The following is a 19,949-nucleotide window of genomic DNA, read 5'->3' as shown; positions in this document are numbered from 1 at the left end:
GTGCTGCATGTGTGCTCTGCGTATCTGTGTGCGCCACTTGATGTGCTGCTGGTATCCGTTCATGAGCAGCTGAATAAGCCGCTGCAGTGAGCCAAGCCTGTGAATGTGCGGAAAAAAGAAAGAAAGAAAAAGGCTGGCTTTGGATCCTGTGCATGCATGTTAGCGCATCACCGCAGAAGTTAGTTGTTTTTTCTGTCGTCCTCTAAACATACGTCGTTGCTTTCATACTCTGCCCCCCCCCCCCCTGCCCAGAAATGAACGGTACCGTTTGCTATTGTTGGACGATGCAATTCACATGTATTGACATGTACACTGTACAGTGTCGGTCGACTAGTGACTCCCCCAATCTTTTTTAGAACTTTTTACGCTCATTTCCCTTACAGAATTGCCGCAGAACTTTGAAGGATTTGCAGAACTAGCGCAGAATTTACTGTTTTCAGCCGCAGTCCCGCAGAATTCTGCACGGAATTTCTGATATTCTGCCGCGGAATTCTCGGGGGACAGCCCAAGAGGCGGGTTGAAATCAACCCGGGGCGATATTTCAACCCGGTCAAGCGGAATGCGTCATGTAAACGCGCCAGTCAATTGGTCACGGTTCATGGCGGGTTGAAACTTGAGCCGGGTGGAACTCAACCAGGGGTGAAACGCCTCATGTAACCACAGCACACCGTAGACTGAGGCGTAGTGACGCACATAAAGGGCCATGCTCTTTAGTATGAGTGCGTTTTTGCGTTATTTGATATAATTTGCGGGTCGTTTTGTCTCGCAAGTAGGCACATGCGCTTGAGTTGCTAGTACACTGTATACCGGTGCCTTCAATGTGTACTTTAACAATAATATACTATAATACATGTAAGCCCATGCGCTTATTTGTGAGGGTGTGGTTATGCTCGGGGCACATGCGCGTCACTACGGTATGTCAAAGCCTGACAAAGGGTCCGTCCGGGAAGAGTCTTGACTTGATAAAATTCATCATGAGACCTTTTTTGTAGGGCTGAGTCGGGTAGCATTTTCTTCGGGTATCGGGTCCGGGTAGTTTTCCACGGGTAGCACGGGTACCCGATCGGGTAATGTTCCCATGGTAAGACCACAATGCACACCGGCCCCTTCCCTTACACACTGGGTAGACATGTGTAAATTATTTGCACACGTGCACTGTAGACCTCTCTCTCTACTCTTTCTACATGTCATCTGCGACTTCGGGTTTTCTGGTACGATTCGGTAATAGAGAGGTTAGGTTACACACGTTCTTTGCCCTTTTTCAAAACGCGGTGCAAATCTCACGTTACGTGTAATTTTTAGAGGTTAAGTTACACGTGCGACGTGACTTGAAATTTTGCCTGGCAGGATTCGGGTTTAGTTCGCACAAATATCAAATCTTCCAACAAACTCGATAAATCTCGATAAAATTCCGGAAACTCACACAAATTCGGTCGGGATAACCAAGCGAAACTTCCAAAAACTCACGTCATGAACTTACGTGCGGGACAGTCAACTCACGTAAAACACGTCAAATTTTACGTGAGTTTTTTCACTTTTTGACGTAAAAGTTCACGGACGTAAAACTTTTACGTGAAACTTAACCTCTCTTCAGCAGGCATAGTGGGATGGTCTAAGACCATGATTGAGAAACAGAGGGTACCAGGTTCAAGTCCTGCTTGGAAGCGGAAGGAATTTTTCCAGCCGTGCTGCGACCCACAGTTAATTGGGAACTCGTGGCCTGGCACGAGGGTAACATGGATACAGCTAATGGGATTTCGGTCTTTGACCACTTGGTGGTGGGTCTGATCTACTCACCTCCCACCGTTTAGGCGCTGCATCTGCGCCTTTGATCCTAGAGGGTGGTGGCGTTCCCACGGCGGATGCGGAAAACTCGGCTTCCAGCCGAGTCTCACGCGAACCGTAAAATTTAAATTTAATTTTTAACCTCTCTTAATCGGTACCCGTCTACCCGAGGTCCTCACGGGTAGCACGGGTACCCGACTACCGGTATACCCGTGCACACCAGGGAGTCGTCAAATACCGTATTTGACGACTCCCTGGTGCACACCACTAGGGAGGTTCTGCTCTACGTGTTGGGAACGCGACGCAAAGAATCACGCGAACTTTCTTCGCGTTCCCGTAACGTAAAGAAATGCTGTTCTGCTCTACGTTTCACCTAGAGAAGTCACGTGGAATGTGTACTGGGAATTTCCCCTTCCATATTTGGCAGTTTTCTGCATGCAGTTGATTGATACCCAGCAAATCCGTACGCATTTTCTCTGCGTGTGCCACAACGAAGAGAACCCCATCTCCGCGTAGAAATCTGGAGCCAAAACACGCGAAGCCGTAGACTCTAACCCAGACACCTGCTCTCTACGTGATTTCTCTACGTTTCACGTATAGCAGAACCTCTCTATTAGGCCATCCAGAATTAATTCGTTGTTTCGGGTCATCCGACCGACCGTCTTTTTTCACCCGACCGCAAAATGTTTTTTTTTTATAGTGCATGCAAATGTACAGACTACACTATATGTACAGGCGCGACCCTAATAATAGCAGTCCAGATATCCACCTCAGAAGCAGCCATGGCTAGCCAAATGACAGGATGCAGCGCTTGGTGACGACGTTGTCTTCTATCTCCGATCCGCAATCGGTCCTGAAACAGCATCAGCTCCGCCACCTTGTCGCTATTTACAGAAGTTTTCAAGATGAGAGCTGCTCGTCAGACTCGTTTCATGGCCGGCGGAACCGGTCAGGCTGGTCCGGCCATGGCCGGACCACTTTCCCAGCTGGATGGTCCATGTGATTCGTGCAAAACCGGTGTAAAAAATCCAGAGGTACATGACTCGACTGTTTTGCCGACGTGTGATGTGCTTCGAAGTAGCTCAGGACTCCGTGACCGGCACTGTATGGCTGATATGGTTAAAAAGTTGTGTTTGTGTTCTTTTACTTTGAAGTACTATAATTTTCTGCATTTTCTGGAGCCTTAGAGATGCCCAAATTCGCTCTATTTCACGTAAATTTTAAATATTTCTCCCGGGGGAGATCCCCCGCACCCCCCTCAAAGGTTGGCCGGACCACTCCCCAACTCCTTCCTCCGGGCCTGCGTTTGCCAGCGAGGCCAAGATCTGGTCCTGGAGGGGACCTACCTGGATCTGATGGGACAATGACTGCGCTGGATTATCTACACTACACTCTACAGTCAGATTTGATCGACTGGCTAGGTAGACAAAACTTCAAAAGCTATTCGATGTACATTGTACCATACATGTAATGATGTATGCACATGGACGTAAACCAAAATAAAAAATAAAATAAAATAAAAAATAAACCCGACCGACCGACCCTGGTACGGATGAGTGAAGTGACCCGAAACAACGATTGACGGTGGAGATCAGGACTGGGCCGCTGCATACGTCCGGACCGCCGCTAGTGGCAACCGTTGCTGTGACTACAGTTCGCGACTAACAGCACAGCACCGGGCTCAGTGACAGCGATTGTTACACCAGTGCGCGGTATGGCATGATACGCATGTAACTATTGTTGGCGGCAAAGCGAATGAAAGAAAACGTCTTCGTAAATAATTAGAGAATGAATTCCAGAGTCTTTACTACTTGAGAACGGGTTTATTGACAAAGCCAATAGCGTGAGACTCAGTATGAAGTAAGAGCCAAAGCGATACGCTTGCACTTCTACAAAGTCAGTTTCTTACCGACAAGCCCAGCGTCCCATCACTCGCTCAGTCCGACGTATTTCTTTTGCCAGCGAATTCCATTGGTAACTTGCCTAGCCTAACGTTCAGTCTTAGCAGGACCGCCAGCAGCAGCGCCAGTTCCGCCGTGCCCGTGGTGTATCGGAGAACAGGAGCCAGTATGGCACAAGCGTCAAAGGAACGATTCGAAATGACCTCCGAGGTAGGTGCCGCGCTTGGCCATGCCTGATATTATTATTTTACTACTTCAGTAGTATTGTAGATTGAGTGAACTGGTGCAAATTATGTTGCTGAGGCGGTGCCCATTTCCTGGCACCTTCCGAAGCTCACCACTACAAATGTATGGACTACCAGGTATCAGTGGGACGGAAATCTTCATAAGTCCCCCCCCCCCTCCTGTACTATACTGGGGGGGGGGGGGTCCCTGCAGTGATGATCGGGGGGGGGGGGGGGGGGTCAATGTAGATCTACATGCACAGGAACAACTGTTTTAGAACCAGGGAGTCTGGGGGAGTCTGGGTACGACTCCGTCACGTGTTTAGAATGTCACGTACAATGGACAATCATGTAGTAGTGTACTACACACCACCGTGCATAGTAAAGTTGCATGATTCATCAATCACCACCAGTCTACTGTCACCTCTCACAACGGCTATGCAGGGGTGGTTTGGGAGGTCAGCGGTATGTAATACTACGCTATGTTTCTGCAGGACTTAGGTTCAGGACTTCGGTTCAGGACTTCGGTTCAGGACTTAGGTTTGGATCTTCAGGACTTAGGTTCAGGACTTAGGTTCAGGACTTAGGTTTGGATCTGGCCATTGAAATACTGTACACAGTGCGTTGAGGTGAAACCATGGAAACTGGTGAAGGACTCTTTCTTCCTAGCTTCAAAGATTTGTAATTATCCCACTGAACAGATCGTGGCGGTGCTTTGTCGGAACATCCCTCTCCCCCCCCCCTCTCTCTCTCTCTCTCTCTCTCTCTCTCTCTCTCTCTCTCTGTACGTGTGTGGGCTGTGTGCTGTGAAGGAGGTGGACAAGATTGGGAAGGCCTTGAAAAATGAAGACTTCCGCAAGATGCTGTTCGAATACGCTGAAGAGATCTCTGACCCCGCCAACAAAGCGGTGAGACCGAGAAGTCGAGTACATGTGTGTCCCAGTGAATTATTGGCAGGCCTTCCGGAAGCGGTCTGGTTGGTCAGGTCATCACCAGACCAACATGCTGGCCACCAACACGTGTTTCCTACTGTGGAGGGCACATATACCCGCAGTCACATGTACCCGCAGTCACATGTACCCGCAGTCACATGTACCCGCAGTCACATATACCCGCAGTCACATGTACCCGCAGTCACATGTACCCGCAGTCACATGTACCCGCAGTCACAAAGTATGAAAGGCCATGAAACTACCTGACCAATCAAAAAATACTTAAGGTGGTCCTGATTGGTGAGTCCAAGCCAGGGACGACTCTCTGATTAGGACTAACCCTGGGTTTCATGTACACACATTGAAGTACTTGATACGTAACCATTGGCTTGGTACTATGTTTGCGCACACCTGGCTGCTTTACTCCAGTGTGCGGCTCATATAGCAAAGATCCCTACCCTTTGAGAACTTGTTGTCGTCTACTAGCAATTCCACCTGAGAGTGGGAATTAGTCCGAATTACACATGCAAAGATATGGAACAGAATCACTGAACCACCAACAGTCCCAGCGTACCAAAGTCAGTGCACAGAGCTTGAAAGCGACAACTATGACTTGTGGGCCATGGAGCATGCAGCAGTTCTGTCCACAGTTCTAAGTGTGTGACGTGTAAGGAAACTCGACAGCACATGGCTGTTGACGTGCATTGCGCTCAGTCCAGGAACTATTCGAAAGTACAGACGCTGTGCGAACGCATACAGCGGACAATCAGTGCCCCGCCAGGTCATGAGTGAATGTGAAGCAGGCATTTAGCATGTCACACAACCTTTAGAACTGGTCTGCAGCCAACACAGCAGAGATACTCGTAGGCGTACTATTGCCAATAGCAAATAACAGTTATGACAACGACGACAAGTTAGGCATACTACTGGCAGCTGCTTGCACTTTTTTTGTTCATCTCCCCTTCACTGCCTAACACCATGTGGGTTGGTTGGTGGAAAAGTAGTGTGACGAAAGCCAAACCAGTCAGGTCTGCTGGACCAGTAGCTCTACATGTATGTTCCTGTGAAGCTATTCTCTATGCTAGTCTCTATGATGTATCGCTATGCTATTCTCTATGACGTATCTCTCTATGGTGTATCGCTATGCTATTCTCTATGACGTATCTCTCTATGGTGTATCGCTATGCTATTCTCTATGACGTATCTCTCTATGGTGTATCGCTATGCTATTCTCTATGACGTATCTCTCTATGGTGTCTGAGCTGCTTGCACATTGTGTACCGGTAATCTCTTTTCTGCTTTCCTCTTTGACGCATGGCAGCGTTATGAAAAGGAGATTGCAGAGCTTGAAAAGGAACGTGGGAGCGACGTCACCTTCCTTCATCCAAAGGTGAGAGAGTATGCTCGTCTTCGACTTAGTCCAAGGGAAGGGGGGGGGGGGTAGCAAGAAAATAGAGAGGTTAATATGCACGTTATTTCCGACGTGACGCGCAATTTCATGTCAAATTTGGCGTAAAACTTCAAATTTCGACGTGAGCTGCAGGTCACTCGCGTTGTTTTTCGACGCGCGAGCCAAATAACGGGAGCTGCATGAACTTTCGCGTCACGTCAGAAATAAAGTGCATGTTAACCTCTCTTTTGTGATAAGACTGATCGGGAGGGGGGGGGGGGGTGACAGCTAACACGAGGCGCTTGCGCAGCCTCAGCTTGCCTTTCAAGACACACACACACCATGTATCACACATACATATACGCATACCAGCCGGAAGGGTTTAGGAAGGGGCTTCCACCAGGGGGGGGGGGGAGGGGGAGGGGGTGTCCCCGGTGGAGGTCAAGGGGGCGTAGCCCCTTGCGGGGTGGAGGGAGGGGGGGCAGAGCCCCTGTCAAAAGCTTCAGGGTATCTTCAAATTCCAAGCTTCTAAGAGGCCCAATCTGGGACTTTACATTACTACATGTACATGTTGTGGTTCATTCACATCTAAGAATTTGGATTAAAATACTCAACATGATAACGAACTTTTACAATAACTGTAGTTGTCCAGCTAGTTGATGCGGACGAAGCACTTGTGAAGTTTCACACCTCACTCAAGTGCATGCGGTAGCATGCACCGACCATGCGTGGAGCATGCACCGACCATGCGTGGAGCATGCACCGCACTGTCACTTTGTACTTCCAGGGACTGCATGTACATGCACTCAGGAGAGTCTCGACGGTTTCGTCGTCTGCGATGCAACCCCGGAGGGGGGGGGGGGGGGGGTTCCGGGCAACCTTGAAACACTGCCGGCTACGCGCCTGCATACATTCATACAATCATACACACGTGCACACACACATACACATACACACACAGTCACACACCAACAGCAGCTAATGATGACAGCCCTGAGCCAGCTCCGAGTGGTCAGCTCCTGACTGCAGCACATGAAGATTGTCGCAGTTTGTTTTGCGCTTAGTGGCTGTGCATGTTCATCTGTTTGGGTTAAACGAACCAAAGAATTTGTTTGTTTTAATGATCTGTGCTCTAGCCTGGCTTTGTGGTGAAGACATACACCGATGCAGAGAAAACAAAGAAAGTGTTTCTCAACGTGTGCCATGCACCGGAAATTGAAATGGCCACCTCCACCAGAGTGACAAATGCAGATGGAGTGTAAGTCTTCTTGGTTTTTGCCATGTGGATTTTGCTGTGCTGTGCCCGTGTGAAATGCATAGCCCCCGGTGTTAAATGCGTGAGTTTGTTGCTGCTTGTCACCCATGCTTACCGTGGCACCATCAAGTAACAAGGTTATCCTAGAACTCATGACTATCTCAACTTAGTTACAGCATGGCATCTTCTTCTCAAGTTGAGCAAACCAGTCACAGACTGAGCAGGACTGCACGGTGGTAAAGGAGAAGAAAGAATATACAAAGTGATTCGGAAGACTAGGTAGTTTTCTTTTGGACCTATACATGTACACATGATGACCATACCTATGGAAAGGCAAGGTTCTTGAAAGCCGGGCAAGGTTCAAGGTTCTTGTCTATTTCCCTGTTGATTTCCACTGTTGGACTGTGGGCCGTTATTTGAAGTATCTACTCTAGGGTCATCATGTGCTGGGCAGTGCAGTCCTTATATTAGGCCTTGCTCTCTAAAAGCATTTGTACATGACCTGTAGGTTTCAACTCTCAGGCGATCCGTGACCTCTCAGCTTGTTTGTTTGCATGCTTGCTTGCTTGCTGCATTGACGTGTGACAGTGGTGGCCAGAACTGGTCAATACCCTACAGTATTGCAGCAGCACGGGAAGACATTGATAAAGGTGAGAGTCACCCTGTGCCATCATCACGCCGATCACGGGTATTATTTGTAGCACACGTAATTTAGACAGTTGTTCAGATGTACTATATATTGTGTCCAGGCAACAGTGACAAGGGAGAAATTGAAGTTTTACAGAACTATGCAGTATGCAATGACGATGAATGCTGTGCCTGTTATTTTTGCGTACAATGGAGACCCTGGGAAGTTAGTGAGACAAGAATGAGGCGCTTGAGCTCAGTTTGGAATAGGGTTGAAGCCGTGTCTTATCTACCCATGTCCGTATGTTGTTTACAGCCAAGAAGCGCTGCATTGTGATTGACATTATCTTCAACGAGCGTACGCTGGAGCTTGCCAAGAAGGTCAGCTAATAGTGCCACCTGAAAGTATCAGGACGCCAGTTTGTACATAGACAGGTGTCTAAGATTCTCGGTTTGCCATCTCTTCTCCCGGTATATATGCTTAGTGAATAGCAGTCTTGGTTATGCCTTCTGAGGTGTGTTCTTTCAGACGCGACACTCTGAGAAACGGCTAGGAAGGATTTGGTTGCTCTGTCGCTGTTTGAGTACTGTACACGTAATGTTAGTGATAATCCAAGGGCTCGAGGTGATGTTTGTGCCGTGATACTTTGTGGGAAAGGAAGTACAAGATCACCCCGTCATATGTGTCTGTTGACTTGTTGCAATCACTGCAGGATAAACGATTCCAGAAGCTGGTCATTGACACATGTTTTGAGGGCCTTGAACAAAAGCAAAATGCTAAACTGCTTACCACTGGTAAGATGTCAAATGCAGAGTGCTCCGCTCTCATGTGCTGCCTGCATCATCCGGTATTTGTTGACATCATACATGTATTTTCAGTGTGTGGGGACTTCAATTCTATGGCAGACAAGTCTGTCATTGCTTGGTGTGTGCCTTCGAACAGGGTAGGAGAATGATGATACAGATATGGTGGCAGTGGTGGTGGCGGTGGTGGCGGCAGTGGTGGTGGTGGCGGTGGCAGAGGAGTAGTGGTAGGGCGGTGGAGTTCTAGGTTGTAAGAGTATGATATAGATCATAGTTGTCTAATCAACTGTTTCAACATCTGCCATACCCGGGCCTCCTCCTCCGCCTCCTTTTTTCCTTCCTTTCCTCCTCTGGTTTCTCCTCCTCTTCCTCCTCCTCCCCCTCCTCCTCTACCTCTGCTTCTTCTTTTTCTTCAATTACTCCTCTGGTTCCTCTTCCTCCTCGATCTTCTTGTTCTCTATCCCCATGCAGGTTATCGTATTCTGAAACATGTCGAATACAAGGGTCAACCGCAATCATCTGTCCTACGAAAGCCGGGAGCGAAGGTTGGTTTAGATACCGGCCAGCATGAGTACGAGTAGTGTGAACTGTCTGGTTCTGATGCAACACGGGGTCGTGCTGCCAACACCTGAGAGAGAGAGAGTAGCAGACCACTCGACAAGAATACCAAAGCACTCAATGACCCGTAAAATGGACCTGCAGTTGACTGAGGAATTGAAAATGTTTGATGTGTTGTTGATGCGTGCATGCCAACAGGGTTGTCTGTGCCGGCTACAATACATGTATGCTAGGGGTCTAGTGAGCCTAGTACACATACTTCTGTAGTTACAAGATGATGATGCTGTACCTGCAGTGTCACCACAGGCTAATGGTATAGAGTATCCATCGCTGATCACATGACGAGTTCAATGCAGGATTAATTTATAGGTGAGGACTGAGGACTCTGTGAGGGCTGAGGACGCTGCGAGGACTGTCAAGTCAAACATGTGATGAGTGGCAAGTAGAATAGATCATGAATGTGACTTGTCAGAGATGCTCCTGGATGACACACTGACCCAGGTCCCCTGCAGGTGTCTAGCAGAGCGTGCTCAGCCGAGCACCCGACCGGGTTACTCGCCCCTGGAGACACGATCACTGGAACCTAGACTAAGAAGGACATTTCACTCCTAGGCCGCGGGAAGAAGTATTTTGAGTAGAAGCAAGTCACTTATAAACACCTGGGTCAGGTGTTGGAGTCTGAACCTGGCAGTTTTTCTTCAGGCCGGCGATTCTACCATTCAACCGGGCCACTGTCCCGGGTGACCCCTTTCCCTCTGGGGCATCCCCAGTCATGTGGAATGTCGCGTGACCAAGGCGTCAACTTCATTGACCAGAAGCAGACAAGCGTGACAGTCTTCACCTGCTTTGATCATTGGTACGTAATTTTCATCTGTTCTTGTCTCTCTGCTGCAGCCGAGCGACATGCCTGAGCCGGCTGACGATTTCTCCAAGAAGCTTGAAAGTATGTACCCCTACAAGGACGCAGACGAAAAGCAACCATCATCAGCATCGTCTCTATTATCTAATGGGAGAACTGCTCCAGCGACAACAGCCCCACCTAAGGGGAAGGAAGCGGTAGCACCTCCAGCATCTTCAAGGCCTTCTAGGCCCAGTGAATTGCAAACAGCGAATCTATCGCAGCCGCAGTACAGAATAGTACAAAGAGGCTACTTTGATATTCAGGATTTCAGAATGGCCAGGTAAGCGGTGTGACTGCAGAGATAGACCTTCTGATTTCAGAATGGCCAGGTAAGCGGTGTGACTGCAGAGATAGACCTTCTGATTTCAGAATGGCCAGGTAAGCGGTGTGACTGCAGAGATAGACCTTCTGATTTCAGAATGGCCAGGTAAGCGGTGTGACTGCAGAGATAGACCTTCTGATTTGAATTTTGAAGAGTGCAATCAGCTACTGTACTGCTCTAACTTAGTACTGATTAGCCTTTCTGTTTGAAAAGCGGGGAATTTTTAGGGCCCGAGGGACATTGAAGGCCAGTGTACAGCATAGGTGATGCTGTCGATGCAAAGTCGCAGTGCATTGCAGCGGCACTGACATCTGCTGTGTCTTTCCACCCTTGCAGAGACGCTGGTCCCGGATGCTGGCCTAAGCAGCTTGTCGTCACCATATCTCTGCCGAAGTGTGTAAGTGCATCTACATGTAATTGGAAATAGACTTACCTTTGGACGTATTTTGTTTCCTGACAACTTGATGCACAGACATAGCATTGCTGCTATACATGTGTGTTTGACTATCTCCTTCCGTGTTTTTGAAACCGAAGCACACGTGCATGGTAGGTTAATTAATCATCATGCCTGGACCTGTGGTGCCGGAAAGAAGCCTATTATAGGATTTGGCAACTGAATGGATTTGCCTGGCCATCTTTCCCTGTTACGGTGTGACGTTTATAGATATCTTAAACCGTGAATGAAGTGATCTGGGAGCAGGTATCCAATGACAAGGATTGTGTCCCTATGGCTTGCTTTGTGACCATTGTCATTTCACTCTCTGCAGGCCAATATGACTGGTGTGGAGTTGGAAGTACTGTCAAAGGAAGTGCTGCTGACCATCGAGTCCCTGGACGTGGATTTGGAGATATCCTCACAGTCATGCTAATTGACATGTCCAGTATAGCTCCCCGAATTTGGACTTGCCAGATGCAGGCACTCCCGGCATCTTCCGAACGAATATTGGCCCAATGAATAATATCAATCCAGGGTTCTAGCCAGGAAAACATTATGTGTGTGGGGGGGGGGGGGGAGGCAGGGGAAACAAATAGTTCGCCCATTTTTTTCCTATGTTCCACTATTGCCTTGTCCCTCAGAATGCAACGTACGGGTGCACAGAGCACCCGTGACGATCGATTTGTGGCCGCATTTTCGTTGTATGGACCGAAAAACCACACAAATGGAAAAATGAGTAGGGGGCGCACCATCAGAGTAGGGGGGGGGGGGAGGGGTGGGCTTATCACCCTTTGGCTAGAACCCTGCGGGCACTGAATCCCTGAACTGTGCAGCTCTAGCACTATGAAAACTAGACTGTGGCACTGAACACACCTTCGCTTTTTTTAATTTTCAGATGTTTATGAAGTAGTAGTACAAGTAGTAGCTGAGAACTGCGCATAGTGGTCTGTTGATACATGTTATTCACTTTAGTCCATTGAAATGACCCATGCCGGTCGTCTCAAGGGTAATTTGCATATCATGTTGCCTGCTGGTTACTAGTCATGATCAGCCACGCCTGGCACTTGTGTGGTGACCTTAACTACAAATACGCGAACACATTGCCCTACCGTATGCTGTCAATGAGGAGAGTGGCTCGGCGACATTTGACAAATCAAAGCGAGAGCTAGTGGTGACTTTGAATGTCCTGCCGCCACCAGCTTCTCATGCAGCTGCAAGTTTCAATCAAACTACTACATCCGCCGAGCAGGATGAGGATGAGGGAAAGGAAGGTAGGAAGAGCGTGCACATGGTGACAATTAGTCCGGCAACTTGTCGCCGCGATAGTTCACTTTCTGTCTGGCATCTTGAATACAATCATGTACATGTACTTGCCATGGTACCATTTGAGCCGCAGTCTTTTGTATTCTATCATGATACAATGTACATGTACATGTGCATCAGTTTGTACTGCATACAAGTCGGTAATAGTTACATGTAGGCCATAGTTAGTATTGTGAAGAATGAAGCTGGATAGGACACTCGGCCTTTATGCAGATGATGTTGGAGGTTCTAATGACTTCGAAACACAAATCCAGTGCCTGCCTTCAGTCTTTTTATGTGAACAAGAATTATATCCGATACTGTATCCCAGTTCCGTTCGGTTTTTCCTCGTCCCACTATACTTGAACTATCTAGCAGAGGAAGACACTGATGCAGAGAAGCTGGAGCACACTGACACGGATGTAACAGCAGCCAACGGTTCAGGCAGTTTCAGCTCAGCGGATATGCAGGCAATGCAGAAGAGCCAGCCTGTGGAGGAGTGTGATGTTGCAGAAGAGTCAACTCCCGCTGAAGGACTTCAGTCCGGTGTTGGCGATGATGGCCGTGACGAGTCTACCTCCAATGGTTCTACAGCACCAGGTACTGGCTATGCGTGCAGTGAGAGTCTCCCAGAACTAGAACTGAGTCAGTCCAAGTCTGAAATCAGTATGTTCTGGCATGTTGACTCACCCACAAATCTTCATGTGCAAGAAACTACGGAAAAGGTGAGCAGGATTGATAACAAAAAAAAAACATAAGTATATGAAATCTGTCTTCCCTGTAGCTCTCATTGTCAAACAGGGAATATTAAACTGAGTCACATTAGTTTAGTGCTCCGTCTGTTGTGAACCCTCTGCAACCCTCTGATTCTCTAAATTGTCAGGAACCAACGACCACACGGCACCAGAACAACTATTGCTTCTTAATTAAAACATTATTTCACTTGATCGAACATAATAACTAAAGTCCAAGATCGCCAACTATTTATAGCATGAAAACGGTGTACATGAAAGCATACCCATGATATAACATACAATGACAGTGTATACAGTAAACCATACATAGCGCATATAGCGTGTACCATGCAGTGAACATCAGCGGTACGGCGGAGTCGAGATACAACATTGAAACGAATACAATAATTATCACAAGCGGGAAGGCCTTTCACCCTTGAGAACTTGTGGTTTTGTAACACCATCTAGCCAACCCAGCCATTCCGGGCTGGATCGGAGCTGGACTGGATGTGCATCTGAGCTGAGCGCTGTCTTTGTCCGAAAATCCCACAGGGTATCTGTTACTGACCATGGACTGCCACTAAAGTCTGTGCGATCCACGGTTGAGAAAAATCCCCCTGGTTTTTTAAAGTACGTGTATATTTTTCATTTTGCAGGCAATTCTGGACTGGGATGTAGTCGCCACACAAACGCACTACCGGGTTGTCATTGCGAGCTGCAAGGCAGATGAGCTGTTCCATGTCATCACAACGAACTCCATTTCAGCTGGCATTCTTGTTCTGCTTGCAAAAGAAGAGCAGAGTCAAGTGCTGTGGACTTCCATTGCTGTCGGGCCGGCAAGCAATAAACTACAGGTATGGAACGTGACAGTGATCTGTTATGTGTTCTGCATCAGTGTGCCCGGTTTGTTTCCTGTGAACGAGTGGAAAGGATTGCTGCAGGCCCGGTGCGACATAGTCTGGTGGTGGCGGTGAAGGGGTGGCAGCGGCGGCGGTGGTTGCGGCGGCGGTGGTGGTGGCGGTGGTGGCGGTGGTGGCGGTGGTGGTGGTTGCGGTTGCGGCGGTAGTGGTGGTGGCGGGGAGCTGGGTCAACCCAGTCCGTTTCACTCATGCACAGCTAGACATGCACACTTTATTCATTCTGCAATTGTTCGTGTCTGTTTCCTTCAGCTAGTACCGGGTCAGTCAATACTTGTTTGAAAAGCCGCTACACTGGAATTATTACATGAGACGTATTCTTACTATACCATAGCTCAGTGGTTAGAGCATCGCTGACCTTTAGCGAAGGTCCCTGGCTCGAGTCCTGGTGACGACATCATTGTTTCTTCAAAATGTTTCCCTTCTTCATTCCCTCAAACTCATGAATAGTAGTACTGTTACTCTTTAGAGTGTGAGGGATGCGAAAAGGGAAAGTATCTAAAGAATTCTTCTTCTTTTTTCTTTCTTTTTCCTTTACTTTGCAACAGCTTGTAGACTTCAAGCAGCCGGTCCCAGGTGCTGAGGAAGTGCCAACTGACGGTGTAATCAATGTTGCCAGTGCTCATTCAGATCAACAGGAGAACGGAACAAGTTCAAACAGCAACGAAGAGCAAGGCCATGACACCAACGCTACTACACACTCCGGGATCTGGGTGGATGGGGAGCAACCCGAAGCAGACCCTAGTATGAACGATAACGGCAGTTCTGCGCCCGAGCATCTACGGTCAGAGGTGGTTGATAGCCAATTGCCGGATGGTTCCCTACCAATATCTGCTATCGTAGAGAGCGTCCCCAGTTCAAGAACGGAAATAGAGCAGGGAACGGAATCGCAATCATCCGGAACGGTTCAGACAGCCCGGGACCAGGCTGATGATAGTGAGATGCAAAGCTTGCACTGTAGTGACAATGTGAGGATGCCCAGTGACTCTAAGCCAGATAGCACTGCATTCCCTGATAGTCCAGCAGTCCCCACTGCCAGCAGTGACAACGGGCTGCCTGCAACTTTGGAACTAGGAAACCCCTTGATATTTGACCTTGATGACTAGCAGCAGTTTGTAGCAGTGCTGCGTTGATGACTGGTTTGTGTTCCTGCGCGGCAAAGACTTGATCTCACCAAATATATGTAAGCTGAATCTCTGACTTGACTTCAAACCATCACACAACTAGATCATACTCATTACTATTATTACTTTGGAAGCACATGCATTTTTAGAAGTCACGATATAAAACTCATTGTTGTAGGATCTCAATTCTGGGCAATGAAGAAATGCCTGTGGAGAGCTACGTGTCTCTATTGTTTGGCATGTAGTTCCACGAAGTTGGTAAATCTGGCAGGACTGCAACTTGCGTATAAAAGGAGGAAGACGGATGAAAGTGTGAGGCCGAACATAAGCGCCAATGGCAATACAATAAAGAACTAAGCACATGTGTGTGTGTGTGTGTGTGTGTGTGTGTGTGTGTGTGTGTGTGTGTGTGTGTGTGTGTTCGTGTAGATCCACCAGTTTTAAAAGATCATGTTGCAGGCATCACAATAACATTGATCATTACAGACCCTTCCTTTCATATGGCCACTGCACCACTGCCCATGGCCGGATGTTGAGCTCACTGGATGACTGCCGTGAGCATGCATGACGATGCAGCGCAGCAGTGCAGTTCAACTTTCTGCATGCGCATCAGCGAAAAAGCCGTCAGCAGACAAGCATACAAACGTATGCCAACAGGTTGGTTTAGAATCAACCGAGGATTGCTTCTGCAGCAATCATAATGAGAGCCCAGGAAATAATTGCACCCTGGGGGAGGAAGTAAGGACTAATTAGGAAAAGTAAAACGTGTAACTAAAGACTACCGTGACTAGCGACCAGCCTGGTACAGTAAAACCTGTGACTAGCGATCAGCCTGGTACAACCGACAACTGCGCCAGGCACGTACGGTCTCACATTCACATATCAACTTGCGGTGCAAACCTCTAACCAAGGTCCACCTGCCACTAAAGACCGCTTTCTCTGGCCCCAAGGGGTGGTCGTTAGTCACAGGTTTATTGTACATTACAGTCAGGCGTTGAAGAACGGTGTGCCGAAGAATGATCAGCCTTGAAGTTCACCAGGCACAGCATTCTGCATACCTATGTACATGTATACACAGTGACTCAGCTGTGCATGGACTGTAAACAGTGTAGCGTAATGATACTCATAACTGTACATAGCTTTCTCTCTGTCTCTCTCTTGTATTCATAACTGTGCGTGAGAGCTGCTTTCACACCTCTGCATGAACTCCGCAGTGCTGCTTTCACACGTCTGTATGAACCACGCATGAATGCACCCCTTTGTACCCACGCACGCGCCACACTTTCCATCCTTCCATACACAGACGAGTACTTGGGGGCTCGGGCCTATGTGGCTTGTGGTAGCTCTACTCACCTCACTTCTTTGTTCGGACTTCTACTAGCTGTTCTGTTGTTTGTCTTGTAAATAAAGATGTTGGTAAACCCTAGCTCAGGAGTTTACTACAAACAGTAATACATGCCCCGTGTTTCCCCGATTGTAACAGTAAGTCATGCTTGATTGTGAGTCACACGCTACTTTCAGGTCCATGTCATATTGTTTTTATGTTTCCACTTTAACCCTTTACCGTTTGTACGTACAAATTTCGACCGCTCGCGGTCGATGACTTCTATGCGCACAGCGCTGGACTGGTTCACCGCAGAGAGCTGGGATTTTCCCTACTGGTAGCCAAGATGTACGCGCAGAGGGTGCCGACAATTTTTTTGTGTGATGCAATATAAAAAATCGCGAAAATCGCGACTTGAAAAATGCGCTTTGGGAAAAGTGCGTACCCTGCGACTTTTGGTATTGCCTGCAGATTATTTCGACTTTTGCTTGAGCTGGCCTCACGACTGTCTGCCCTGCTGTGCAAGCCATGGACGCGGAGCAAGCTGTTTCGCTTCTGGAGACCCTTCCTGACGACTCTGTCGCTGCCTCATCCAGCGAAGATGAGTTTGTGGAGCCAGACAATCCTGTTGAAAATATTTATTCTGACGACGACCGCGACGATGACATGGCGAGTGAAAGCAGCGCCAGTGAGAGTGACAAGGATGTCACAGGCGACGACAGTGTCGCTGAGATGAGTGCCACTAATGGTGGAAGGGGACGTGGCAGAGAGAGAGGATTCGGCCGTGGAATAGGCCGTCGTCACGGTAGAGGTCGTGGTGCACAGGTACTACATTGTATGTACAGCCAGCGGTGCAACCTGCACTAGTCGATATTTGCAATACTTGGGACAATGCTGACACCGCTGTGACTGGTAACACTCCTGCATTCCACCCAGAGAACGAACCTAGTATCCACTTACCTGAGGGAGCCACTCCAGTGCAAGGATCTGATTTATTGCATATTGCAACAGTTTGCCCGATCGGCAATAAATTCAAATAATTATTAGTGCTAAATAGTGAAATCTGTGTTCGTTTTCTGGACTTGAAAGTTGTTGCATCGCATTCCTGAGGGTTTTTACTTTCAGAATCACCCCATTTTGTACATAATAAAAGTGAAAAATAAAAAAGTTACGGCATGAACAATGACGGTCGGTTTTTGCTGTACAAATACCTAAAACGGTAAAGGGTTAAAGGATAAAAAAAGTGTGACTCATATTCGGGGAAATACGGTACATGAAAATAAAAACGGTCCAGGCTAGGAGGCTGACCACCCCCCCCCCCCCCCCTTCTTCGGCGACCGACAGTACTGTATTCTACTTACTTGCAAAAGCTACTCCCCAGTCCAGTGTGTATTCCCTCATGAGATACCCTTCTGCGAACAGAGCAGGCACCTCGCCACTCATCAGCCCGGCATGAACATGTACAGACTACAGTGTAGTAGTAAACACTGTAAGACAAAAACAATAGTCAGAGGGAACAGAGGGAAGGAGAGTTTGATCGGGCAAAGCACACGGCACTGAGAGATCTAATGTGACAAAAGAAGCAAGACAAAGAGAAGCGTAGAGGAAGAGACACACAAACAATGGAGAGAGAGAGAGAGAGAGAGAGAGAGAGAGAGAGAGAGAGAGAGAGAGAGAGAGAGAGGAGAGAAGACGAGATTAGAGGAGGACTATTGAAAATAATAATTGATTACGCAACCGAAATCATTCCTAAACATCACATCTACTTACTCGTAACAATAATGGACGAAGCAAGCAAACTAAGACAAGGGAAACAAAATGACGTTATGGGAATAGCAGATAAGAAGTGGCTGATCGACAGCGGGCTCAGGATTAGTGACGGTTACGCAACACCGGATTTACACTCTGTAAAACCTAATAGTTACCAAAATTTAATGAAAGCTTCATAACACATAACAGATACGTTGATGATCTCACTATGCTGCTAGGAATTCTTCCACGGGCTATGGGGAAGGAGGAGGATGAGGATATCAGGGAGATGAGTCGATGTGGGGATTATCCTTCTCACTCCCTGTCTGCAAATATTATCTGTTACAATCTATAAGAGAACAAGTCAGTGTATACTTTATAACTCCAAGTCCATTGGTCTCATGTTAGCCGGATCAAGTCTGCTTAGGTGGGTCAGTTCCGTGTCTGTGGGTTAGCTAGGCACAGGTAGGTCACTGGGAGTCGCTCAAGACCAGTAGGCAGTATCTGTTTCAACCGCTTTGTCCTAGCGGACCTTAGTAGCCACCACTATCGTCGTCATGCGAGCTCTTTTCAAAGTAGAGGAAGTCGATCATGAACAATGCACCCATGAGTACGGCCTTCACTTTCACATCCAGATCCATTGGGAAATTGATGCTGAAGTTGTCGGCCTCCGTGAACGCTTCCTTGGCGAAGCCAGACCATTTTTTCTGGATCAGGCCAATCTCTTGCTCATCGAGCGTTTGGACCTTGTACTTGGGTTCACATGTACAGCAGCCATGGCCAAAACATGGTGCCTGAATTCTCAGCTGCGGTTCCATGTTAGGTCCTAGGATAAGAAAGCTGGGGTTGACAAAAGACAGTTCAGCTTGGATATAACCGATTGTGTTGCCCGGTGGACTCTCCACTGACATGAACTGTCTCCAAGATGCACAGCAGTAGCAAGATGAAGTACAGCGCAGTGGACGTTTGATTATCATGACTTCGGCTTGAAGGTTATCCACTATACGCATCTCGAAGGACCTGGCGTTCAAGCAGCACTGTCTTTCCAAACAATTGGACTGTTCTGCAGCAAAGTACACTTGCTGGCCCAACGTATTAAAGATGTTGTATTTGTTGGCACCCTCGTAGTCTGTGAAGGCCTCAAGCAACTCAACCTGTTGTTTGACGACCAATTGGTCGATTTGCGTCAAATATTCCAAGCCCTTGGGGCAATTGGGGTCCACCTGCGGTGCGGGCATCCATTGTGGAGGGGCTGCCATAGTTCTACTTAGGTTGAGAAATCACCTACTCTTACTGCCTTTTAATAGCAAGTTCTGCTTACTCAAGATACTGAAACCAGTTTATGATGACAAGAAGCAAAAGCAAAAGCAAAAGGAATTATTTCGAAGAGGTAGACCGGTTTACGTGTTCGTACGGATCCATATACTGAGAGAGATGGCTTATGTACGCATTATCGTTTTTTCTTCTCCTTGATTGGGCGGAAATTGCGAAAACGTCATCCCGCATGACCCCGCGGATGCTTTGCATATGGATGTCATGTCCGCCATCTGGAAGCTCAGCGCACAGATCAGACTACGCGATCGCGCGAGCACGAGTGCAGCCAGTGATCAGCTGAGTGGGCCCTGGTGACTGGGTGGGTACCCGGGTACGCGCGTCGCAGGTCG

The 19,949-nt window shown here is 48.0% G+C and overlaps 2 protein-coding genes across 3 annotated transcripts; one reads left to right on the top strand and one right to left on the bottom strand.

Annotated features, from left to right (window-relative positions):
• Positions 1-3,522: 3,522 nt before the first annotated feature.
• LOC135809216 (protein kintoun-like) lies at positions 3,523-15,569 on the top strand. 2 transcript variants are annotated; one of them, XM_065322511.1, is made up of 15 exons: positions 3,523-3,896; positions 4,723-4,818; positions 6,164-6,232; positions 7,369-7,490; positions 8,076-8,137; positions 8,431-8,495; positions 8,828-8,909; positions 9,390-9,463; positions 10,371-10,657; positions 11,036-11,096; positions 11,467-11,549; positions 12,237-12,406; positions 12,816-13,162; positions 13,828-14,025; positions 14,637-15,569. In XM_065322511.1, the coding sequence occupies exons 1-15, from the start codon at positions 3,855-3,857 to the stop codon at positions 15,192-15,194; spliced, it is 2,316 nt and encodes a 771-aa protein (XP_065178583.1). In that variant the 5' UTR covers positions 3,523-3,854; the 3' UTR covers positions 15,195-15,569. The 2 variants fall into 2 exon arrangements, with proteins under 2 accessions (XP_065178583.1, XP_065178581.1); XM_065322509.1 differs by having other exon boundaries at positions 3,524-3,896; positions 12,813-13,162.
• Positions 15,570-18,068: 2,499 nt separating this feature from the next.
• LOC135810795 (phospholipid scramblase 1-like) lies at positions 18,069-19,710 on the bottom strand. The gene has a single exon (XM_065324232.1). The coding sequence runs from the start codon at positions 19,542-19,544 to the stop codon at positions 18,819-18,821; it is 726 nt and encodes a 241-aa protein (XP_065180304.1). The 5' UTR covers positions 19,545-19,710; the 3' UTR covers positions 18,069-18,818.
• Between the last annotated feature and the right edge of the window lie 239 nt (positions 19,711-19,949).

This window comes from Sycon ciliatum, chromosome 2 (genome assembly GCF_964019385.1).
Source record: "Sycon ciliatum chromosome 2, ocSycCili1.1, whole genome shotgun sequence".
Taxonomy (NCBI): Eukaryota; Metazoa; Porifera; class Calcarea; order Leucosolenida; family Sycettidae; genus Sycon; species Sycon ciliatum.
The sequence above is the reverse complement of the archived record's forward strand: the minus strand, read 5'-3'. Positions and strand labels throughout refer to the sequence as shown.

Bases quoted from the DNA above. Each gene is read 5' to 3' on its own strand.
- LOC135809216 (XM_065322509.1), top strand. From the start codon at position 3,855: ATGGCACAAGCGTCAAAGGAACGATTCGAAATGACCTCCGAG. The intron at 11,550-12,236 runs ATCCTCACAGTC...ACGCGAACACAT, and splicing joins CTGGACGTGGATTTGGAGAT to TGCCCTACCGTATGCTGTCA. The intron at 13,163-13,827 runs GTGAGCAGGATT...TTCATTTTGCAG, and splicing joins TGCAAGAAACTACGGAAAAG to GCAATTCTGGACTGGGATGT.
- LOC135810795 (XM_065324232.1), bottom strand. From the start codon at position 19,544: ATGGCAGCCCCTCCACAATGGATGCCCGCACCGCAGGTGGACCCCAAT.